The 23,950-nt window shown below is 34.7% G+C and overlaps 1 protein-coding gene across 1 annotated transcript in view; it reads left to right on the plus strand.

Annotated features, from left to right (window-relative positions):
- DNAJC1 (DnaJ heat shock protein family (Hsp40) member C1) overlaps positions 1-23,950 on the plus strand; it is a 177,485-nt gene that overhangs the window by 100,230 nt on the left and 53,305 nt on the right. Inside the window, exons 13-16 of the mRNA XM_019470988.1 lie at positions 3,087-3,252; positions 4,148-4,245; positions 5,295-5,388; positions 15,094-15,184. Coding sequence (XP_019326533.1) covers positions 3,087-3,252; positions 4,148-4,245; positions 5,295-5,388; positions 15,094-15,184 — 449 coding nt within the window. The remainder of the gene's footprint in view (positions 1-3,086; positions 3,253-4,147; positions 4,246-5,294; positions 5,389-15,093; positions 15,185-23,950) is intronic.

A 23,950-nucleotide genomic window follows, 5' to 3' on the forward strand; every position in this document is an offset into this window, starting at 1 on the left:
GGCTCTCTTAAAGGGAAAAGTAAATTATAATTCTATTAAAATAGATGATACTGTAATTAGCTACTACAGCTAATGGATTTTTTTCTTGCAATGTAATTGATTCTACAAAGAGCTCTAAAAAATATTTCATGAAACTTCACAGAAGAATGAAATTTTAATGATCTTGCAATTGGTTACTCGTTAGTACAAGACTAACCAGTCTTGTATAGAATCCTGAGTTTTAAAATAAAGATTCAACTTCAGTTACAAATGGGGGATTTTTTTGTCTTTTTGTTTCTGTACTCATGCTTTGGGGTTTTTTGGCTTGCTGACTGCTACATTTCAGAGACAACTGGCAGGCATACTCATATGTCAAAGATTTGCTGCATTCTGTGTACGTATGTCTGAGGAAAAAATACTGCAGATGTATTTTTCCTTTTCAGCTTGATTTTTTTTTTTTTTTCCCTTACATAGAGTAACAATTAATATAGGTTGCCAAAAGAAGAATGCTTTGTAATTAAATTTTGAATGTAGGTCTTGATGCACATGGATTAACTATCTTTCACAGTTAATATAGGTTTCTATAAAGAAATTCTTTCATGAGAAACTTGGTTTTAATTAAACCACATCCTAAATTTGGAAATCAAGATTTAAAAATTATGGGAAGCTTCTGAGTTTCAGTAGGATCATTTTCCAGTTGAAAACCTAAAAATCGCTGATATCTTTATTTTTCAAATACAGAGCTTAATTACTCTTGAAAGCAGTGATTTATCTTTTAACAGTATATATTCTAAAAAGTGGGTTATAATAGAAGCTATCTTCCCTTAAAATGGCCAGTCGTGTGAGCCATAATGCTCATTGATAGTAAAATCAATAGAGCATTGATTCTGAGACTTAATCCTTGGAGACTGTTGTTCAGAACAGCGGACATAGCCTAGTAAATACAGAGTGCTGTTTAAAGTGTTTAATGCAAGAGACTCTGCTGTCTTAATTTATTTTTTCTTAACAGATAATTTATAATAGAACACGGTTGCCAAATGTTAGTTTGCAATCTTGTTTTACGTATTACTATATTGTTACCATTAGCATATATGGACCTTATTTAGCCAGTGCCCATATTTTCAGTACATCAATTAACAAGTCTTAGTGTGTAAGAGAGGCAAATGCTTAATAAATTTATAGTAGTATTATAAAAAATTCTTTCTTGATACTACGTATATTTCTCTGAAGCTTTCAAAGGAAGAGCATCTTTTGTGAAATCTTATCAACCTAATTTGTTTTAAAAATGGTTTTGTTTCTAAAATATTTTCTTGTATTCTAACAATAAAATGTTTAGCAAATGCATTATTATTTTTAAATGCTAAAACTTCTACTTAATTCTTAAACAAAAAGTTAAGTAGAAGTTTTAGTTTCGAAATAACATCCTAAGCAATTTTTCTGAACAGAGTTTGTGTTAAGGCATCAGTAGTTAATTCGTTCTGACTTACTGGGAAAGGAAAAAAGTTATTACTTCAAATTTTACAATAATGGATATTAATCTTAGTATGCTCATAATTGTCATGGAAGATAGAATTTTGTAATATGAATTTTACTTCTGGTATCATTCAGAACACTGCAGAATCCTGAGGTGTTAAGTCTTTTGCATAGAAATAACAGTGCCAATTTGAACAAATGTTTTATCAGAAGTCAGCTTTCCTAGATGCACTGAATTAAAGTATATTTTTTTAATTGAAAACCATTGCCTTTTTTTCTGCTTGAAAAAATGGATTTGCAAAATGAATTTGCTTGTGGAAATTTTTTTTAGTACATCTCCAAGGTATCAATTTAATAACTATCAAAGTAGCTAGTGCAGTTGTTGCATTTAAATTGATTTACATGTCAAGACTGGCAGTTTAGCAGCTGCGCTATTATTCCTGGATCGGTCAATTTACTTGAGAAAAACCTACTACTGAGTTCTACTGACCTGCATGACAATATAGGCCCTATTTCTATTCCTGTAATTAGGCCTGCGACTAACTCAGAATATTTTTAATTAAAATATTTTGGTCAATGTGTTGCACCAAATTAGGCCTTTCAGTGCAGATTTAATTCTGGAAATGGTGTGATTAGAATATGTAATGAGTTGTGTTCAATTTAAGATTAACAGGTTGTGCATCTTGAACATACAGGTTTTTGAGTCTACTGTAGAGATTTTTGTTTGAAACTTTACTCTGAAAAGTTAACAAATAGGAAAATCTGTTTTGGATGTCTGCAGTTTGTTTATTTTTAAATTAATGGTAACATACTGTAAACAAAAGACCCCAGACATACTAAGGTATTTCAAGACATTTGTGCGAAGAAAAGCTGACAAATTGTCATAAAATGGTTTCTGTGCAGTTAGTAGTGTTAGTAAAATTAAACAGTTTTAAAAATAGATTGATTTTGGAGACAGCTTTTCAAATAGAAAATTAAAATTGTCTAGCTGTAGTGAACTTTGTTTTCTAACATCAAAATCAAGCCTTTAACTTAAATTCGTATCTGACACAGAATGGATGTTAAGTCTGGCAGCATTTTTACCTAATGGATATCGTGCTACTAAAGGACAAAACAAAAGCAAAGATACCTCTCCCCTCCCCCCAACACTTGTGCTTTTAATTTGTAAAAGAAAAAAAAGGTTTCTAGTGTTTGAGACTTTAGTTCTTTGCTACCTATTTAGTAGTTTGTGGTTTGTTATTTACTTCTACCATGGAGACCTGCCCACTGATTACTAGGCAGGTAGAACACATTTACATTTCTAGAAGGCTGTTGTTTCAGAATTTAATGAACTGGGGGTGGGGGGGTGTTGCAGGAGCAATCAAATTACACCCCCCCACACCCCCCCAGAAGACTAGATACATTTCCCCAGCGTTTGGTTCTGGATTCTGTTTGTTTCCAGATGCAAGCCTAGCAGCTGACAAAACAAGGCATTGCTCTATTTAAAAAAAAAACAAAACCAAAACTAAATTATCTTTTGTGTGTGTATTATACAAACAGTCTGTGGATTATCATTTGTTTTGTTTTATAATTGGATGGTTTGGCTTATTTAATTTTTAGCTCTCCATGAAAGCCTGTTATATTTGCTACTGTAGGTATGATGATGTTCTGATCAATGGACTACCAGATTGGCGACAGCCTGTATTCTACTACAGGCGGGTGAGAAAAATGAGCAATGCTGAGCTGGCATTACTCTTGTTCATTATACTCACAGTGGGTCATTATGCTGTGGTTTGGTCAATCTACCTGGAAAAACAGCTGGTAAGTATTGGTAATAAATCAAACTTGCTTCAATTATTAATATTGAATTTCCTGCAGAAGTTTGCATATTATAGGGTTCTCTACCGCTTCCCCTGTTTTGAATTTGGATTTTTCATATTCTAAAAGGATTATATTTAAAATGGTGATAATTATAGAGTGAGATATTCAACATATCGGAAATAGTAATCTAAAAACTACTTAGTTTTTCTAGAATTGGTAATAAATAGCAAGAGATGGTTCTTTTTTTTTTAACTGCAAGGAAGAAGAGGAATAAAAACTGTTCTATCATCTATTGACACAGAATCATATGCTACTGTAGTCACGTCTATGGTTTTCCTAAAAGTTGTTTAAAAATAATCAGTTTTTATTCATTTAAGTCATACTTGCTTTGCCTTTGTTCTTAGATAAATGCTTTTTTGTTTTGGGTTTTTGTTAACAGGATAGGCATTGGTAAGCAGTATAAACCACATTATTTTTTGATTATTTTATTTTCTGTCATATAAAAATCTATTGCACTTAGTAGATGAGAAATAAACCTAAGCATAACTTGAAAAATATTCATACATTAGCATCTATTTACTTTTTTTATTTTCCACTGCATTATTGAAGTTGATGAATGAGAAAGGAGGCAAGTTGAATGCTTTCTCCTCTTAGAAAACTTTGATTGCTATGGAGATACACATGAGTGACAGAACTGGACTTCATGTGTGTTTAAAGACTGGATACCATGGCAACAGTTATTGTTAAGATAGATCATTTTACTTAATCATGTAGGACCCCTAGATACATTTGCATAAATGCTACTCCACTGTTTACCCTTCACAGAAGAGTCCCAGTAACATTTGTGGTTTACATGTTAATGATAACCTGTAACCGTAGTTCTTTCTACATCAAGGATGAACTGCTTAGCAGAAAAAAGAGGGAGAAGAAGAAAAAAACAGGCAGCAGGAGTACAGAGGAAGCCAAACTTGCTGCTCTAGACAAAAATGAAAGGTGGGAAGGAACTCTCGTTTTCCGCATTTTCAGACATTTTATCAGCTACTGGTTTAGTTCTATCATTTTCTCCTTGCATCTTTGAAATATTTTATGAGAAAAATAGCTGTATTTGTAGTAACAGCCATTGCTGATATGAAGTGTGCCAGTGTAGATGTGTTTTCAGGTTTTGATTTGTAAATAAATGTGTGGAGATCAACAACAATTGAAAGATAAAGGCTGAATTAATGGTATCTGGCTTATAGAAGGGTATTATTTCTACAAGTTGATTTTAGAAGATTTTACAACTTTTTCCATCTTTGAAGATTTTTGCCTTTGATTACAATTAACAAATTTCAATTTATTTAAGCTTTAGTTTATTACCATACCAAGCAAGGAGTTCTTACGGGGTTTTTAATGCTTGTCTAATTTAATGCTTTTTATCTGATTAACTTAAAAACAAGTGTGTTGGTAAAGGCTTCTAACACCATTGTTTGTTAAGAAACACATAGGGAAATAGTGACTTTCAGGACACTCCGAAAGATACCACCATTTCTTCTATTGATTCATAGAAAGAAATAAAGGGTTTAAATAGTTCACACAGCAGGGGCATGAACTGGATCAATGCAGGATGGAGATCAGAGACCATTCTGCCTGTCGTCTTTCCTGATGACATCAGTGAGTAATGCTCCAGTGAACTGCAAATGACATTAATTTTTATGTATTGTTTTGTTTATGCTACAGTCTTCATATCTGGTTGTCAGCACTTGTGAACACTTGGTTGAGGCTTGAGGTTTTTTCAGTTCTGTTTTTTTTTTAAACTGAAGTGATTATGTGGCTTACGAATTTGTTTTCTTGGAAGGAAAGCCCTTTTGAAGAGATGAAAATACAGTGATGATTAGAAGTTAGCTGTTATGTATTTTGAATTAAATATTCAAAATGTATCTTTAATATTGTGTAGTTACACATTTTTATAGGAGTTGACAAGTGCTAATCATCTTTAAGAATAATGGGAAAGTTCTGACTTTGTGTGGCAGTAATGAAAAACTTTCAATTTTATTTGACTGCAGAGTACTGGACAAACCACAATGGCATGACTTACTTCCATGCAAACTAGGAATATGGTTCTGTCTCACTGTGAAAGCTTTACCTCAGCTATTCCAGGTAATAGTAATGATTTTAATTTATATTACTTTATTTTTCTTGATGGTGTTATTATGCATAATCAGATGTGTAGCACTTGTTCTTAAGAATTTTCTGGCTCAAGTGCATACAATACACACACACACACACATACACACACAGAGATATATATATATAGATAAATAAAAATTACTCTTTGGAGGCAAATTTAATATTGTAAATTCATCAACATGAATATATTTTAAATGGATATTAATCTTAACGTGCTAGGGAATTCAGCAGCGGTTCCTGCTAGGCAAAACTGTAAGAATAAATGATGGGAGAGGGATGATATATATACATCTAATTAGGAATAGCAATGTCTTTTAGGTGATCTGTTAACAAAAGTATTTTTATTTCAAATAAACAAATGCTGTGTTTTCAAAGCAAATATTAATATGTCATTTAAATTTGGGGGAACAGTGAAATTACTTTTTCTGATTGAGTGAGGTTGGTTTTTTTGAGTCACTGCATAATGATATAAATTGATACCTGAAATTACTAAGGTAAAGTAACAAAGGTATGGTTGTAATTTATAAACATAAATATGGCAGACTTGCCCACAATTGTGTTTTTTTTAACCTAACACTATGAACTGTAAAATTTAGCTGATACTCATCCAGTGTAAGTATTGTCAGATCAGTTATCAGAATAAACTTTTTTAATATCACATGCTCTTTCTTTTCATTTCCTTTGAATACACCCATTTGTTTTTAATACCCTTGTCACTGCTAATGAATATGGATCAGGGAATGCAAGGTGGATTTTACTTTGGTTTACAGAAATATTGAGTGTTAATTATGAAGTATAAATAGTATAAATGGCATCAGTGTTCAATTTCTGTGTTCAAGCTGGAAAAAGCATGTAATTCATAATTCCTAATCTGTTAGCAAAAGGCTTGTAAAAGTTATAAATGCAATAAAGTCTGGTCTTTCAGCATCCATTTTTATAGCCTTTAACCTTTCCTACGAATAGATGCAAAAGTTAATATCTCTTCCTTTTTTAAAAGTTTCATCAGAACTGTGTGGCTATTTTATTAAAGAAACCTTTCTTTTTGCAAGTTTTAATCAAGCATCATCATTTTTGCTTTAAAATCAACTGTTGTGTCCAAATTAAGCTTTGGTATTCATCCCTCATTGCGGTGAGTCAGATGGAAAAGAATTAAGTTTGGCAATTGCTGTTGCTGCATTTTGAAACTTTCTTCATAATTATAGTTCTTTCCCTTTTGCCTTAATTGCAAAATATTTAAAATATTATAGAATATAGTAAGATTCATGAAGAATTTTAAATTAGGACTTCTTGTTTAAAATTCTCTCTAAGCTGTCATTTTCTCATTTTTATGACTTTAAGGTAGTCTGTTAAGTCAGTATAACGGGTTTCAGATTTTCTGTTCAAAAAGCAGCTCCTATGTCTGCCAGAATAGGCAGAAAAGATGAATACAACGAAAATGATGTTTCATGCTTTGTAGACACCTGGCCAATGCCTCTTGCTGTGAATTTTAAATCCATTAAAATAGTGGTAGTGGGGAAAAGCTATCCAATAACTTGTGGAAAATTGGAGACCAGAAAGCAGGGATTTGGTGGCAGGGGAAGCAGGATGTAGAGGAATTCAGAGCTGGAAGGCTTTGGAGCAAGGAGGAAGCGAAGAGATGGGGTTCTAGGGTAAATTGCCCCATATGTAAATTACACTATGGCTTAACTCCAGGGTTTGTTTTGTTGTTGTTTAAGATGACCTGCCGATTGTGTCAGTTAAAATGCAATAAAATATAAGTAATCTTCAAAATTAAGAATATTCAGGACTTCAGGTACCTGAAATGAATTACTGTAGCTTATTAGTTAACAGTACTTAAAGAAGTATTACCTCTTCTGAAGAGCTTAAGAGCAGCAGTGACCTCATGTTGGAGATGTTTTCTGAATGACAGTGCAAAAGATACCTTTTATGTTGTAGCTAACTGGACAGAGAGACCTCTGGGCTCTTTTTGAGTTGTATTTAAGGTTTTAGCAAGTTCTGCCTTAGTTGCAATTACCAACATACAGCAAAAAAGTAGCTATACCTACATGATTATATCTTGGTACAGAGATCCTGTTTTGAATATAAGTGCTTTTCTATATTCTACACTAACATAGGCTTGTGATTTCAGAGTATTTCAGGCTTTTAGTATAAGTAGAATCACTAGGGCAGCTATCTGGAAGACAGGACTCCTACAGATATTGAGTAGTGTTACATGTGCTAGTCACGCGTGCAAATTATTTAACAAGGTGTTACAGTGGTTGACATAAGGATGGCTACTACAGATTTTAGTTGTTTATTGAGTTAATCTAAATCATTTCTTTAGCCATTTAAGAGCCAACAAGTTATTTTCAAAGCTAGCTGTCATTCATCTGCAACTAATGCAATTGTAGATTAACTTCTAAAAATGCATCCATATTTAAATGAACCCTGTTTGGGACAGAAAAGGGTAAGAGTTAGCAATACTTATAATTAAATGTTGCTTCTGCCACTGAGTTTTTCAAAGCTCTGTCAGTGAAATACCTGAACTGCTTCCTCAAATTAAGGAAACAAAACCACCTGCCTGTGTACACGAGTTCTTCCTCAAAGGAAACTTTATTAAAAACAAAAAATCCCCCATAAAAGCAAACCAACATAAAAAAAAAAAACGCAACAAAACAAAAACCACAAGGAGAGGTCAATTTAAACTTTTTGCCACTTCTTGTATTGATTCCTTTTACCTAGCATCCATCTCCCCCCATTAGTTAGTGTGAATATTCACTTACAACAGCTCTGTCTCACAACTCAGGTTGCTGAGCTTCTGCCCATGCCTGGCTCTCATTTATCCAATTGAGTGTCTTTCTCCTACTTCCCCTCCTCCTTCAAAATGTCAGATTTCAGAAGGAGGCACTTAAAATAATTAAGGTGGGCCTTTACTGAAGAAAAATGCTTTGTTTGCATGCCCTTGTGATGGCCTATGCCATTTTATCGTGGTCTGCATTTTATGTCAAGAAACTGGAAGAAAAATGGGTGAGAGGAGGATGAGAGATACTAAAAAGTGATTGTTTTTTTTAAACTGTTGACAATTGTATTTTGAGAGAGACTACATAGGCTTTTATATCCACACATTTAGTTTAGTTAAATTTGGGGGTGAAAACAGTGTCCTTAAGCTTGTTTGAAGAAGCAAAGGGAAAAGAATACATAAAATGTATCATAAATCAAATATCTGTGGTGTGAAAGAAACATTAAGTGGAGTGTAAATTACATTGACTATTACCAAGTTTAATTCTTATAATGCAGGCTCAAGAAAAAGATAGAAAAAGAATGCAAATTGTTTCTAAGGTCACTTATAGTTTACTCTTTCATGAGGATGACCTGGAAGAAGGCTATATGTTTAAAAAAATAAAGAAAAGGAGAAGGAGGGGGGGATGGGACCAAACAAAACTCAATTAAAATGCTTATTGGAACTGAAAATTGTTCTAACAAAGAAATAAACCAGCTAAATATAGTGTGCAAGAATTTCAGTTCAAATGGTGAATGTAATACAGAATAGACAGTTATGTTAAGTATACTTTTCTTTTGTGGGAGAACAGTCATATGTAAATTGCAGTTTATTCCCAGAACAGCTGGCTAGAGTTTTTTCTTTGGATGTGCAGACATACAACTTCAGAAAAGTCATCTTTCTTAAAAATGTTGTTAATTATTCTTCACAAAATATTTCCTTCAGAAAACTGAAGATAGGAGTGCTAGTGTTTCTGTCAACTAATTTTCTTCCACCTTGATGTGGTGAAGCTTAGCAATGAACGTCTTTATTTTTACATCAACTTCATTAATGCTAGTCAGCACTAGGAAATGTTTTTTATTAGTTAAATTATGAGCCTGCTGTTGTCCTGAGTGTAATGAAGCAGAAAACATTTTTGTTTGTTTCAGACAGAAATGGATTCTTGTTAAGAAAATAAAGTTTCCTGTTATCTTCTATCTATAATAGTGTAGGTGTAGCGCATACACCCTAGCAGTGAACAGTTGGAAGAACTTCTGGTGGCTCACCAGTAACGGGAAGGCAGTTCAAGCTCAATACATAGTTGCACTGGGTATAACCTAGTGAGATTATCAACAAAGCTTTCAATTACAATTGAAACTTTTGTTTATAAAGACCTTTGTGTAGCATGAAGTGAATTAAAACAAAAAGGCCAGTAATTTATTTTTATGTAGACTACCAGATGGTAATTACTGTAGCTGATTTAGTAGCCTGGAATAGATTCAAACTAGTGACCCACAGGTGTTTAATTTCTTGGCATTTTTTCCTCAGGTTTTCTTTTAATCCACGATTACATTTCAACACCTGTTTAGAGATCGTTCAGCTTTGGCCTTAAACGGATTGGCAATGTGTCATTAAACTCAAGAGGCTTTGCCAGCAGGGCATCTCCTTTGGCAAAGTTAGCTTTTAAGCAAGATTTGATTAGGTCAGCAAACATTTGTGTGGGTTGTTTTTGTCTTCACATACGACTTTATATAAAATCATCGTGTGAGATTAAAATAAAATTTATTGCATTTAATAACATATGCCTTAAAGAGACTTTTTTGAAGGGATTTATTCAAGTCAGTAAGGTTAAATATCTCCTTAATTCCCAGCTTTACAGGGTTTTGACATGTCCCAACTTACTGTACAACACCAATGTTGATATAAGTTGTGGGGAGCAAGCAATTGCAGGATGTGTGGCACGAGTGATTGCCCATTTGCTCCCTTTCCTGCTATTTCGCAGCTGTTGGGAGAACCAAAGTAGGGATGAAGCTCTTGACCCTGAGGTCAACTAGAAGCTTAGAAGCAGGTCAGAGGAGAGTGGATGGTAAAACAAGTATTCTGGGTGTATGCAAGTGAGCAAAAATAATTTGTGTCTAACAGGGTACTGTCTGAGGCTCTGGAGACAAAATGTGCTTTCCTGAATAGTAAAAGTTTTAAGTAAATGTAAGACACTAATGAAATTTGCCTTTAATTGCCTGTTGTTCTGTGGCAGCCAATTTTGTTCTGCTCCTACAAATCACTTACTGTATGTCTGCATATCCCAGCACACGCGTTAGAGGAGTGTAGCTTCAAGAGTAGCTCGCGTGTATGAGGCGATACTGGCTCTCAATGGTACTGTTCTGTTGTGGTATGAGGCTTCACGGGGTGTGAATGGGTCCCAGGGAGGCCTTGCAGCATTGGCCTCAGTTCCCCCTTCTGGCTGCCTTTGTTTCACCAGTGTGGATGTGGAATACCCAGCAGATACTGCATTAGCACAGCCTGCTGCTGGTCACCTGGTGCATCCGAGGCTTGGGAGCCATGCTTCAACTGCCCACAGGCTGTACACGTCTGAAGAGCCCAGCCACACCTGGTATTATTCCAAGGTCAAAGCATGATTTTCTGATTATAAAGGAGGAAGTAATGCAATTCCTATTTATTTACTAGTTTGCCTTTGAGTAAACATGTAAAAATGCCAGAGAGAAATATAAATCATAATGTTTAAATTTTTTTTTAACATTATTTCTTACCATAACACATTGATATTACTAGTTTATAAACCCATCAAAAGAGTGTTTTTGCTGTGGTATAATGGCTGGCATTTTTATTGTGTAGAAATAGTAAATTGCAGGGCAGATGTTGCTGTAATTTTAATTTAACTCCTTTTTCTCTCTCTGTTTTTTGTACAAATTGTACAAGAACACTGTACTCAAAAAGACAAAAAATTAGTTAAAGAACTTCATACAAATATTTCTTTTTAAGTCTATAGATTGATGTAATAAGAATTAATGCAAAGAAAATTATTTCAAGATACTGGTTTTAAGTATGCTTGTGGGAAAGTTTCCTGTTAACTGTAAATTCTGAGGGGATGCATTTTGTTTGTAAGAGTCCCTCACCCAGAGAAGTAAAATATGAAGCTGATTCTGTCACAAAATATGTAATGAAGATTCACATATGGCCAATACAGCAAGTTGTTTCCAATGTTTGCCTTATTTCTCCTAATCTCCGGTCTTTCTAAGGTAGACCAAAAAGCCAGGAAGATTAACTGGAGGGGAAAAAAAAAACCCACAAAGCAAACAAACCAATAAAACCTCATCACCTTCCCCAGAAGTCAAGGAGAGGCCGGAGTGGCTGAGTCTTACTCAGAACTGAAGTTTTTAGTTTCAAAATTAGTACAGTTTGAATAAATACTGTATCTGTTGATTTAAAAACAACAAACAAACAAAACAAAACAAAAAACCTGAAAATTCCACAAAAAAACCCAACCAAAACCCCCAAACAAACAAAAAACCCCTTAGAAGTCCAGTATCAAGAATTTCTGTATTTCTGCGTAACTCAAGTGCAGCTTTGTCTTGGCTATCTCAAATTTTTTGACAAGAGATGATACTGATACAAAGAGGAACTGACATACAAGAATTTTTCAATATTCCTGGTTCTTAATTTTGGGTAAAATACTGAAAATATATTAATGAAGTGTTTGTCCATAAATTTTATTTTTCTTCCACAACACTTTTTGAAATTTTTGGTTAAATATGAGGGTAATCACAGGAACTTCCTATACGTGGCAGTTGAAATATAATTTAGAGATATTAATAGCAGAATTTTGTGTTTCTAATACACTCTTTTTTCATTCTGTTCCTTTTTGGAACGTGTACATTTGAAATCATAGTATAATAAACCAGCATATATTATTCTTCATTATTCTTTTTACTTAACTACATGCGTAATACTGCTTTGATGGTGAAGAAAAGTAATGTATTTGCGCTGATGTTCTTTTTTGAAAACTTCTCAAACTCCTGCAAATGAGAACAAAATATTTCTGATTAGGTAAGCTGGAGCTTTTAGTTAGAACAGTTCCAAGCTTTGTATTTGTGTGTCTCTTTCCTCTGTCCCTTTCCACCCGCAGAAGGACAAAAATGTTGCTTTTCTTATGTTTATTACCTATTGAAGGTGAAATATACCTCAGGTATAAAATTTTGATGTTGCACATATTTTGAGCTGTTTGGAAAAAGGTCCTCTAGAAGAAAAATCATTGCTGAATCTTGGGGAAGGAGCATTAGATTGGAAGAGGCGGGATCTATATTGCCAGTGTTTTTAGGGCCCTAAAATGTTTGTATTGAGGCAAAATGACTGCTTAAATGTATCACTTCGGGAAAGTAAAAAATCTGAACATAAATCTATTTTGAAATACTCTTACTACCAAAACTGGATATGCTTGAAAATGAATATTCTTGTTTAGACTGATACTGTTGAAAACTAATGAGGGGTAAATTGAAATGTGCTTATTTATGTTAAGGCAGAAGTTTTCTTCAAAGAACTTCCTATTTTAAACTCTTTTCCAGTGTTTCTTTCATTTTGACTTATAAGGTCTAATACCCATATAGTTTGTGTCTGTGGCTAAAATCTTTACTCAGGTATGTCTTTTAATTTCTCTTTACAACCTGTAGAGCCATTTCTTACGCTTTTGTGGGAAGGATTTGATTTTCAAATCTTCAAAATTCATTTTGATCAAATTTTTTTGTTTTTTTCTTTGCTTTACTTTATATGTATAAATTTTTATGTGTGCTTCAAAATGTGCAGTCTCCCCTTTTTTTTGTGATTATGGTATCAGCCATAATAAACTGTGATTAATAAGATAAAAGTCTAATGTTGCCTTTGTTACCTTGATATTACTCCTTTTGCAGTGATAATCCATTTTATATCTATAAAGCAACAATACTACCAAATTTCATTTACGTGCTTCTGACTAGTTTTCTTTGTTGTTCAGCTATTGTGTCTCATTTTCATCTGAGCCACATTTCCAATTGTTCCGTGATTGACATGCTGGAGAGATTGACAGTTACCCCCTAGTGCCTGCTGTCTGGAGATCCCACAAGCAATAATGGATTTTACACCAGAATTTAGCATCAAATATTGGCTTTCAGTGTCAAATGGGTTAAATTTAAATGCCGGTTAAATGTAGCCATTTTGAAATCATAGCCTTAAACAAAAGCATTTTTTTGGGTATCAGTATATCTGAGTCCTGTGTATGCAACGCAACCCAAACGTCTCAAACTTATAGCTGAAGTTAACCATTACATTTATGACTGTTTCTGTTTCTTAATGATGCATATAGTCCAAATCTGGAGAGTACAAGGAAAGTTTCCATATGTGGTAGGGAATTCATATTTCAGGTAAACCGAAAAGAGAACCAATGCTGATCCTAATTTTGTCATTCAATGTAATAACATAGAAACTGAGTATGTTTCCTCAAAGCTTTCATATCTGCTGTTAATGGTAGTCCTCCTGTACCTACACAGGTTTTTTAGCCCCAATTCTACTAAAACCACCAAAACCCCCCTCTTCCCCATCCCCCCAAACAAAACTGTAAGCATGTGGGATGCTTTCAGACTTGTAAAGGTGAGACGTCTCCAAAACATTACAAAGTTCTGCTCAGAGCTGGATCATGATTGTGTGCTGTGTTGTCCCACCTCCCTCAAGTATCTTTGAAGGGGTAGATGCCAGTATAACGCAAAGAACAACAGTTGTGTCGTAGTATCTTTGCAGGAAGCAATGTTTTTGGATGACTTCCATTAAAGGCAGCAATAATGACTGCTTAACTCAGGTTTTATTTTCAAAATTTATTAAGATGTCTTATTTCATTTTTAATGAGACCAGGTTTTGTTCAAATTTATGGGATTATAGTTGAAATTATAAAAATATTTACTGATGTTTTACAATACATTCTACATTAAAATTTAAATCACCCTTTATATGTAAAAAGTGGGGCCATTAATAACCAGAATAAAATTATTTTTGTCTATAAAGAACTAAAATTAGGTTTATCTAATACTATAATTTTTATTTAATACAATAGATGTTCTGCATGCTTGGAAATTATAAATAATAATTTGTTTATTTCAGCATTTCTATTATAGATTCATTGTTTTTAAGTGAGTATAGAAATCTTTTAAACTGTAAGTGAGAGTAAGAAAACTCTCCATACCTCTTATTTCAGCAATCTGGTTGTTCATATTGGAAAGCTTTCAACGCAAATCTATAATTACTAATTCATCAGATTTTGGAAATGTGTAACTTACTGTGAGATTTGTGACAGGACTTCTAGTTTTACGTTTAAATTTGCCAAATAAATTTCAGATTAGAATCTAATCTAATCCTTGGAGAAAAAACTTAATATATATTTTCCACACTTTAATAGCAATGTAGAAGTTGGTTTAAAAAAAAAAGGTGACGGGGACGGGACACACGACACAAGTTGGGTTTTGGAACGTGCAGTTAGTGTTACCATAATGAGTTCACCCTAAGAGGACTGCTGCCTAGCAGTTGCCTCTGTTTGTCCCTGTACACACTAGTTAAAAACTTCTCTTTCTTGAACTTCCAGATTGATGATATGAGCAAAGTGGGTACATGGCCTCTTACAAAGCTGTAGGGAGTGATCAGAAATGTTTTTCTAACTATTTTGCTTTTCAGGTTGTCGATGAGCATCATAGCCTATAATATCAATGCTATTACATTTGAACATTTATTACACAAAAATTCTACATTCTAAACAAATACTTTCTATACTGAAAATTACTGTAACTCAAGCAAACGAATATATCTTAAATTTTTTTGCAAGGTTAATTGAGAACTTAAAACAGAGCCATTGCAATAACTTGTTTGTATAAGGATGCTAATGCCATTGCAACATTTTCTTAAAGGATGCCAGACAATTATATATAGAATATAAAGAAACAAAAATGAAGGCGAAAGAAGATGCCCTGGCTAAGGCTGAACTTGAAACACTTCAGAGTGAGTTTTTACCACTGTCTTAATAAACAAAGATGTAATATGATATACCTACTACACAGGATGTATGTGAACAAACATTTTCATAATCTTCTAAAATATGTGCTTTATGTATTTTTGTACTGCTTTTAAATTTAAATAAGCTTTGAATTTTCTGACTGATTTTGCAGTAGGATGCTGGTTTGTTCCTATAGAAGCATAAAACTCAGGTGGTAGCTATATAGTAGCAACAAAAGCATAGTTTGCTAGAAATGTTGCTTTACAAGAGAGGGAAATCTCAAATGTATAGATCTCAAAGTACACATTTTCAGAAGTGACCTCTTGCGTTTTGAGCATTCTTGTATTCTATCTATAAATATTTTTTAAAATAATATATTTAATAATTCTTTTGTGCTTATTCAGTTGATTTTTATGATAGAAATTGAACATAATTTGAATTTCCAAAAACATGGATGCAGACTTCAGCGATGGATTCGTGCTATTGTTGAAATAAATGCCTTAAAGTCTTTACACTCTTATAGAAGACCAGAGAAGGCAATTAGCATTTCCCTTAATAAAGTATTCAGAATAATTATAGGTGACTTTTCCTTTTCTTCTTTCAGTTATTTGCGTTTGCCAATGATTAAACTTACCCTCTTCTGAAGACAATTTTAAAAGTTTTTTTTGTCTCTGTTTGTATGTGCGTGCTTGCTTTATTTACTGTACTTAAGTGCATGCTTTTAAGTTCCTTTATTCTGACAAGTGCATTGAGTGCCCTGTAATAATTTACTAGCTTTGAGTATGCATAAGCCTTTAGGCACTTAAAAAATACAACTGCATTATTTATATTTATAAAATAGCTTAATTTTGTAAAATCAGCAAAGATACCCAGTTTCAGCGATAATTCCTAACTTATCTGTAGCTGAATCTATTTTGAGAAAATGGATAACATTCAGCACGTCAGCGAGCATCATGGACCCAGGCCAAATCTAGCAAAATAGGGCATTTAATGCTTGTTAGGGAAGCCTGCCATTATGTTTGAGATACCTACCACAAAATGGGCCCTTGAAAAGGGTCTTGACTCGGGTTATTAGAAACTTGTTAAATTGTCAGATAGTAACGTGTTGCCATTGTTCAAAATAGCTGGCATACATTCTTCATTGAAATCTGTGAACTACTGTTTTAAATGGACTGGTTTTTGAAAACAGAAGTGCAAGTGAAAGTATAAAGTCATTAAAATTGTAGTGTGCATGTTCCTGTGTTTCACTGAAAGACCACGTGTGAACTTTTCAGTATTTCTCCTCTGCCAGGTGTCACGTGAGAGTCACTTTTTGTGTGTGTGTGTTACCTCCAGTAGCAGTGCCCGCACGTGAGAGGTGTGGGTTTGGCACACTTCCCTCTCCAGGTCACCCCTGACCTCTGACAGAAGCACCACCCTGTCACCTGTCATGCTGCTGGGTGTGACATGGCGTGTGACCCCCATGTCTGCCAGGTGACCCAGTGTCACTCGCGTGCTCAGGGTCCAGTCCTCACCAGTCTCACTGGTTGGCATCCTGCCCTCCCTCAGTAGACTTGCTGGCAGGGAGCAAGAGGAAGGATTGAGAGTCACCACCTGTAATTAGCAGAGTTTGAAATTTGGCACGGAATTAATTTGGTCAGCCATAGCAGTGCTATCGCTGGGCAGCAGAATGAGCTGTCAGTTAACTTCTTTTAAAAGAAATAAGACTCCCAAGAGAAGAACAAGAGATGCATCTATGTTGCTGTAGGCAAAAAAAAAATTATGTAATTTTTTCCTCAAGCTTGTATGCACAGCATCTGTTAAATTTGCTTATTTCATTATATTGTTCTGCATTGTCACTTCACAATTAGCATAGAAAGGTTGCAAATCGCCAAATGTGCATTTTGTTTGCCCCCATTCTCCTTAATTTTAGAGACCATCCATGGAATGCGAGTTCATAATAACAGTTCCATCTACCTAATTGAGTAAATGTATCTCATGCCGATTAACAATAGCTGTTTTACAGTGCTTGTTTTTTCATGACCTAATTGCTAGTTTACCCCCACGTCTGTCTGCTTTCCTTCTGAAATTGTGCAGTATTCTGTAGGCGGTTTGAACTAAAACCAGAGAAGGGTACTGGCTGAGGAAAATATAATTTGCGAAGTAGGAGAGAGAGGACAGTATTGAGATGTCATTCAAGTGCTATATTTGGTAAGGAGTGTGAAAAAGTAATTTCTTGGTAAGTCAATATTATGCACAATTTTGATTTATTTTTCCGGCACTTTTGCAGTGTTTCTTATCACTGCTCAATCCATGCAAAACTGTCATTACTACCGTAGTAAAATATAGCAACTTTACTTTACCTTACAAAAATATACCAACTTACAATACAGACCTTATGTTTCTAGGAAATGTGGTTTTGTATGGAATTACAGATAACTGGGTGTTTATGTACAAAAATAGAAATGGTTTGCCTTACATTTTCTGATGCCCTTTTCACATTTAGATACCAGAACACAAAATTTATTTTAAAATGAAAGTGCTTTAATTAATAAACTTTCTGTTAACTTCTCCCTCTCCTGTAGTGTCACACACGCGGATAATCCCTGCATCAGGGAATGATTCTGTAACAAGAGATACCCATGTTCTTCATAGTCACGGAATGTGAAATATAACTGAATAATAACTGAACTGAGAAGACTTAGGCATACATTGTCAGGATAGATGACTCTGACAGTTTTTAAACTTAAATTGCAAGGTTTGAGTAGTTATCAAGACAAATTCTAGCAGCTCTACTGGTCCTTTTCTTGCATGGAGTACTTCTTTCAACCACGTCCATTTTGTGGGGGAAAATGCATCTATTTTTCTTTCTTTATACTTAGCCTTGGTAGTTCTCTTACTTTCTGTTTGTCTCATGTTTGTTTTCCCTGACCTTCAATATGAAGACTTTATTTTTAAAAATATGTCTTTTTAAAGAAATAGCGCCTGCTAGATACTGCAGGTGAACTCTTCACTGGCACCCCAGTTACCAAACATATTTGCATTGTAAATCCAGAATTCTTGCCCTGATGTACAAGGCATCTGGAAAAATCCATGGCAAGAAATTGTTTTGTTTCTAGTTATAAACCATGATGAATAGTACTTGGGGGTTTTGGGTTTTTTCCTCACCCCCATGATTCAAGCTTTAACTGAAATACAAAGTTACTAGCTGTATGGCTGCATTACTAGCGTTCTTTCTGTATTGGGGCTTTCTGATGGTATCTGTAGTGGTATTTATCTCTGTATAGGGCTTTATAGTAAGACATGTCTTACCTAAGTGCCTGCTGTGAAAAATCCAGAGTGGTAGTGAAACCTTTAATACATTTGATTAAGTTTGGTTAGGCTTGCTGGTTCTCCCTTTCCAGACAGCTTGGAATATAGCATGTTGCTTGGGTAGCTTTTTATATTGTTTCATGAAACTTAGGGATAGAAGACATCACTAGATCATTTAGTATAATGTGTTTATTTCAGACCCTTACAGGCAAAAATCAGTGAAAAATACTGATTCTCATGACTTGTCTTGTTTGACTCGTACCAGTGATGCACTTTAGCTTTTAGCATCTTGTTATGCAAGATACAATATTGATCAGAAAACGTTGAGATGCCTTCCGTTCTTCATGGTGTTTGTTCAGACAATTAATTTTACTGTTATATAGTTATATCTTAATTTCAGTATGGATTTCTCTAGCTTTAGCTTTCAGTTGTTCATTTTTAGCATTTTTCTGTGCTAAAAAAAGTTTTATTTATCTGCAGGTTTTCTTTATATAAAGCATTTCCTTAGCCCTTAATTTCTGTGGATTTTCTGTACTCTAGTTTTCCAGTGTAGCTGTAAGTATTGGAACCTGGGTTTGTATATAGTGTTCTAATGAATTATAAAATCACATTTCTTCTATTACTGTTCTGTTTACAGATTCACAGATTATCTTAGTTCCTATTGCTCTGATAGCTCGTTTCAGATCGCTTCTCCACCATAACTGCAAGCTCTTACATCAAAGGTTCCTTGCACACAGTCCCTCATAGGTGCAGATATGGCATAAGGCCCTTAGCTGTGTAATTTTAAAAAATGCTTTTGATTTGATTGGTCCCAGACTACCAGCCAGTCCATGTTCCTACTTCTTCTTGTACTTTCCTCTTCACTGTAAACCATTTTGATCAAATTTATGTAATCTAAAACTATACTGATGGTGACTTCACGTTTACTTCCAAATAATTGACAAATATCTTGGATAACTGTGCTTAGTATTAATCCATGCCAAAATGCAGTGTTCACATGCCTGCTCGGTAATGATTTGCTGACAGGCAGGTTCAGAAAAAATTAATTCATATAATGCATGCTTTTTTGGTCAGCGTGGGTGTGAATGTTCTGATCACTTAATTGTTACCTCTGAAGCCTAATTACGGCAAACTAAGTATCATCCGTTTCACTGATTGTTTTGGCAGGCCTGCTGAAAGGATTTTGAACTTGCAAGCTCGTGTGCTTTTTCCAGTTGTTTCAACTAGGCTATATGATGCCTCTCCCTACAAAAGTTGCTTCAGATTTGATGGAAAATATTCCACTGACATACAGTGTCATGAGGTTCATTTGCAAGAGGCATGCGTGTTTCATTATGTGTTTGTTGGAAGGCGAATTAGCTCTTAAATATTGGAGGTTTATTTCTAACCCTTTTATATGGGGATGAGATATTTTGGGGGAATAGGAAGTTTTGGGAAGGGTAGATACTCAGAGAAAAAGATGAAAGGCATCAAACCCTGTGAGAAGTTTTTTGTAGTTGAGGATATATTCATCACTGAGCATGTTTTTAGCCAGTTTGCTCAAAAATAAACTAGCTTCTAGGTCACAGTACAGCAGATGTATATATCTGTCTCCAACTCATGATGCATTCATATAATCCCATTGGCTTTATTATGAATACAGAAATGTGTATTTTTTTAAACCTGTGAGTGTTTGCCCCATATTTGCATTAATATTCAATATAGTTTGCTGCATTTTTTCAGTAGACTTGTCAAAACCTTAGTACAATTTTTTTCCAGACTTTTGGGTCTATTGTATTCTATCTGATTGTGTTGCTGTACATGCTAGTGAATTTTTTCTCTGTCATGTTTTAAACAAATTTTAATGCTGTAAATGCTTTGGTTGTCTTTCATAGTTATGTGGGTAAGTGAACAATATTGAAAGAAAAGGAGATCTCAATGCAGTATCTTACTGACTTGCTGTCTGCCTCTGTGTGCGATCGTATTTCTTGCTTATCAACGCATGAGATACCAGTCTGTCCCTTTTCTTTCTGTGATTTTCAAGACATCACTGTCTTTTTTGCCCATATTTTCTGTGAATTCTGTGAGTTCTTGTCATGCTTAAAGCTTAGAAACCTTGCAGAGAGAGGGAGCTCCAGCTTGATGTGTCATACGTTCTTTGCAGAAGTTCAGCACTTGTTTTTTGTTTTATTTCTTTATATATGAAGCGGTCATTTTTTCTGTGAAAAATTCTCTGAATTCTTTACATTTACATCAACTGGCAGGTAAAATTGGTATATACTTTTCTGAAAACTTTAAAATATGGACCTCTGATATTTATTATGGAAAAAGCATCACTTTTATTACATGGCACTCGATCCAAAATGCTAGCTGATTCCTTACCTTCTAAAAATGACAGCTGATATATCTTAAAGCAAATAACCATTAGCCAGATATCGTTAATTCTGCCACTGATAAAATTAATGTAGTAACAAGGTGGAAGGACTAACGAGAAAGGTCAAAGTATCTCATTATGTGCAAGTAATTAATCAAACTTCAAAACCTGGATCATGGCACCATAAACTAGTAAAATGCATAGCCCGTACTGGAATAGTTTTGGAGGCCTTTAGAAACATGAAGTACTGTACAGGTAAGGGAGTTAGCTAATTGTTATCTGTTAAAGTTTAGGGATCCCAGTGATGGGTGTGTTTACATGCTGTTCAAACACAGGGGACAAATTATATCTCTCTTTTTAACTCTAAGTTGTTAAATACACAGTCAAATTTAGTCTTCTGGTAAAGAACTTGATAGTTCTAAAGGTGGAAATTACTCATAGAAAATCAGTGTCCTTGCAGTATGGATTCAACAAATGATAAAACAAAATTTCTTCTGCTACAGAAGGACTAGAACTATTGAAGTGGTAGATATCAAACAGTTTCCATAGTTCTGACTATCTTGGATTATCCATTTACCTTCTGCTGTTGCCTTTTTTTTAATTCTATTTAATAAACTAGAAAAGTTACTACACTGTAATTTGGCAATTAAAATACATAACGTTCCCAGAAAATAGTAGTGAGAATAAGCTATTCATTTACCCTATTGAGCTTGAAGTCAAGCTCTGGTTTCACCAAGACTCTTTCTCTTCACTGCATTTAGTTGTGTGAGCACCGGTAACACTGGTCATAGTTAAGATCTGCTTCATATTGGTGCCTGCATAGGGCATAGTGGTCTGATTGCGTCTCCAGTGGACAGTGAGTAGGCTGTCACAAAACCGGGAGGAACCTCTGAAAACTTTTTCGATATGTTTTTTCCTGCATTTCAGTTAGGTTTATATGCAACAATATTAGAACAATATTTGAGACTGGAGGAGAAAATGCATTTTAAAAGCCTGTTCTGTTATAGTGGATGGCCACATATTCTAAACCCAGCACCATTGGAAGATGACACTAAGTATTAAGGCAACACTTGTGTTTCAAAACTCTGAATCTCAGCTGCAGTTATCGCTACTGTCAGCACCATCAAACACATCCTTGCTTTAGGTTGTGGTGGTGGCAGCAGCACCAGCTTCCTGGCTGTCTGTCAAGCCTTAGCAGATGTAGGATTCAGCTGTCTAGGCATCGTCTACTATTTGGAAAACCTGATCCTTATTCTCTTCAGGGGAAAGCACCAGGTCAGGTCGCAAGTGTCTTTTTGGGCTGCCAGTTGAATTGCTGATAATGAAAAGATAACATAGAAAGAGAGAGGTTTTCTTCCTAGGTATCTGCTGTGGACTTCCGTTCTTTGGGTGAAAAAGTTTCAGTGATCTGTTTTGCTTTCTCCATCTTCACCTGAAAGAACAACAGTGCTTGGCTGTCTTAACTTAAGGCTTCATAGTGTACATCATTACCTCCGAAAATAATAGCTGAACTTCCCCTATCTAAAATCCTTTATGATGTTACCGTTAAACCACTTCTATGTGCTTTCCTGTTCTAAAAAGTGGCTTTCGAAAATTCTGAGGTGAAACTGTTCTCAGTTGGTTATTGGGAGCCCTATGTCAAAGGTGCTGTGACTTCAATTCTATTTATTTTTTTAAATTCAATATGACAGCCATTGTGGTATGTAAGGGATATGCTGAACTCCTTCATCTTTTTGTATATGCACGGGAGACAGTAGAGACAAATTTTTTTAATTCTGGTTGAGTGCTTGTTTGAGGTTGTACAGACATCTTCTCTAGGTGGGATTTCTCATTCCTTTGATAGTCAGCAAACAGCAGAGTGTCTTATCCATGTTAGGTCTTCCTCTCTCACTTAACCGCCTGAAGAAAGCCTAGACACTGTCTTTGATACCTCATTTTAAAGTGGGGTGCAGTTCCTTCTGGAAATACTGTTTCAGAATTAGTTCTAAAACTACAGAAAGAGCCTAGACGACCTATTTGCAGGCTAAGCTCTTCATTTTTATATGTTAGTTAGATGCATTCAGGCTTTAACTATTTGCATATTTTGAGAGGGAAAATTAGCAAACAGTAGTTGATGGGGTGTAAGATACAGGAAAATCTAACTGTCTCGGTGTGTCTCCATTGTTAAATAATTTCAAGTGAACACATGCAGTGTGCTTGATTATTTTGCAGGATTGAAATACAGTAGTGGAAATTGTGGTTTAACGTAACTTCCTAGAATATTTTTGCCAGTGTATGTGTTTGCAGTAAATAGCTGGTGAAGCCATTGTTACTTATCCTTGCAAATCTTAACTCTCACTCCAGAAGCTATTACATATGGCAACTTTGGAGAAAAATGAGATAATGGTTAATATATGCGATTTGGTTATAAAAATTACCTTTTGAAATAGAAAGAATTTTGCAACAGTATTGTCTTTAATAACATCTGAACAATGAGAGAAATGCTGGTTAACGTTTTTGGGCTTTCTTTGAGGTTTTTTTGGGGGGAGTAGATGTAATTTAATTATATTTACTATGCATACCTATAGAAGGATGCTAAAAAAAAATCCAAATACAAGTTTTTACTTAATATTTCATTTATTGAGAGTAATTTGACAATTACAAGCAAAGTTAGAGATTTTTCACAAAAAGGTCTCTGAACAAGGTACATTTAAAAGTTTAAAAGATCATTAGTCATTCTGTTAAATTTCAACATCTGTATGAATTTCCTGTTCTTTTTGGACTTCTGAAAGGTGCCATGAAACAGTTCTTTCTCCAGTTATTGTTTTCTTAAGTATTCGGTTCCTAGGAGTTTGTCAAGTCCATGGAGTCTTTTCACTGTTCTGTTCCTGCACGTATACTGTTAGGAAAAGGAATTCTGCATCAGAGTCTGTAGGGAACAGTCCTTCTGTCCTCTTTAGGATTTTTTTTAAGGAGGCTTTCATGAAAAACATATTTCTTCTCTGGTGCTCAGAAAAATATTAGGGCATGGTTGCAAAGGCAGATGAGCTGATCTAATGGCCCACTGCTGCTGAGAAGTCGTAGAATCATAGAATCATTAAGGTTGGAAAAGACCTCTAAGATCATCGAGTCCAACCGTCGACCCAAC

Source organism: Aptenodytes forsteri, unplaced genomic scaffold (genome assembly GCF_000699145.1).
Source record: "Aptenodytes forsteri isolate BGI_AS27 unplaced genomic scaffold, ASM69914v1 Scaffold336, whole genome shotgun sequence".
NCBI lineage: Eukaryota > Metazoa > Chordata > Aves > Sphenisciformes > Spheniscidae > Aptenodytes > Aptenodytes forsteri.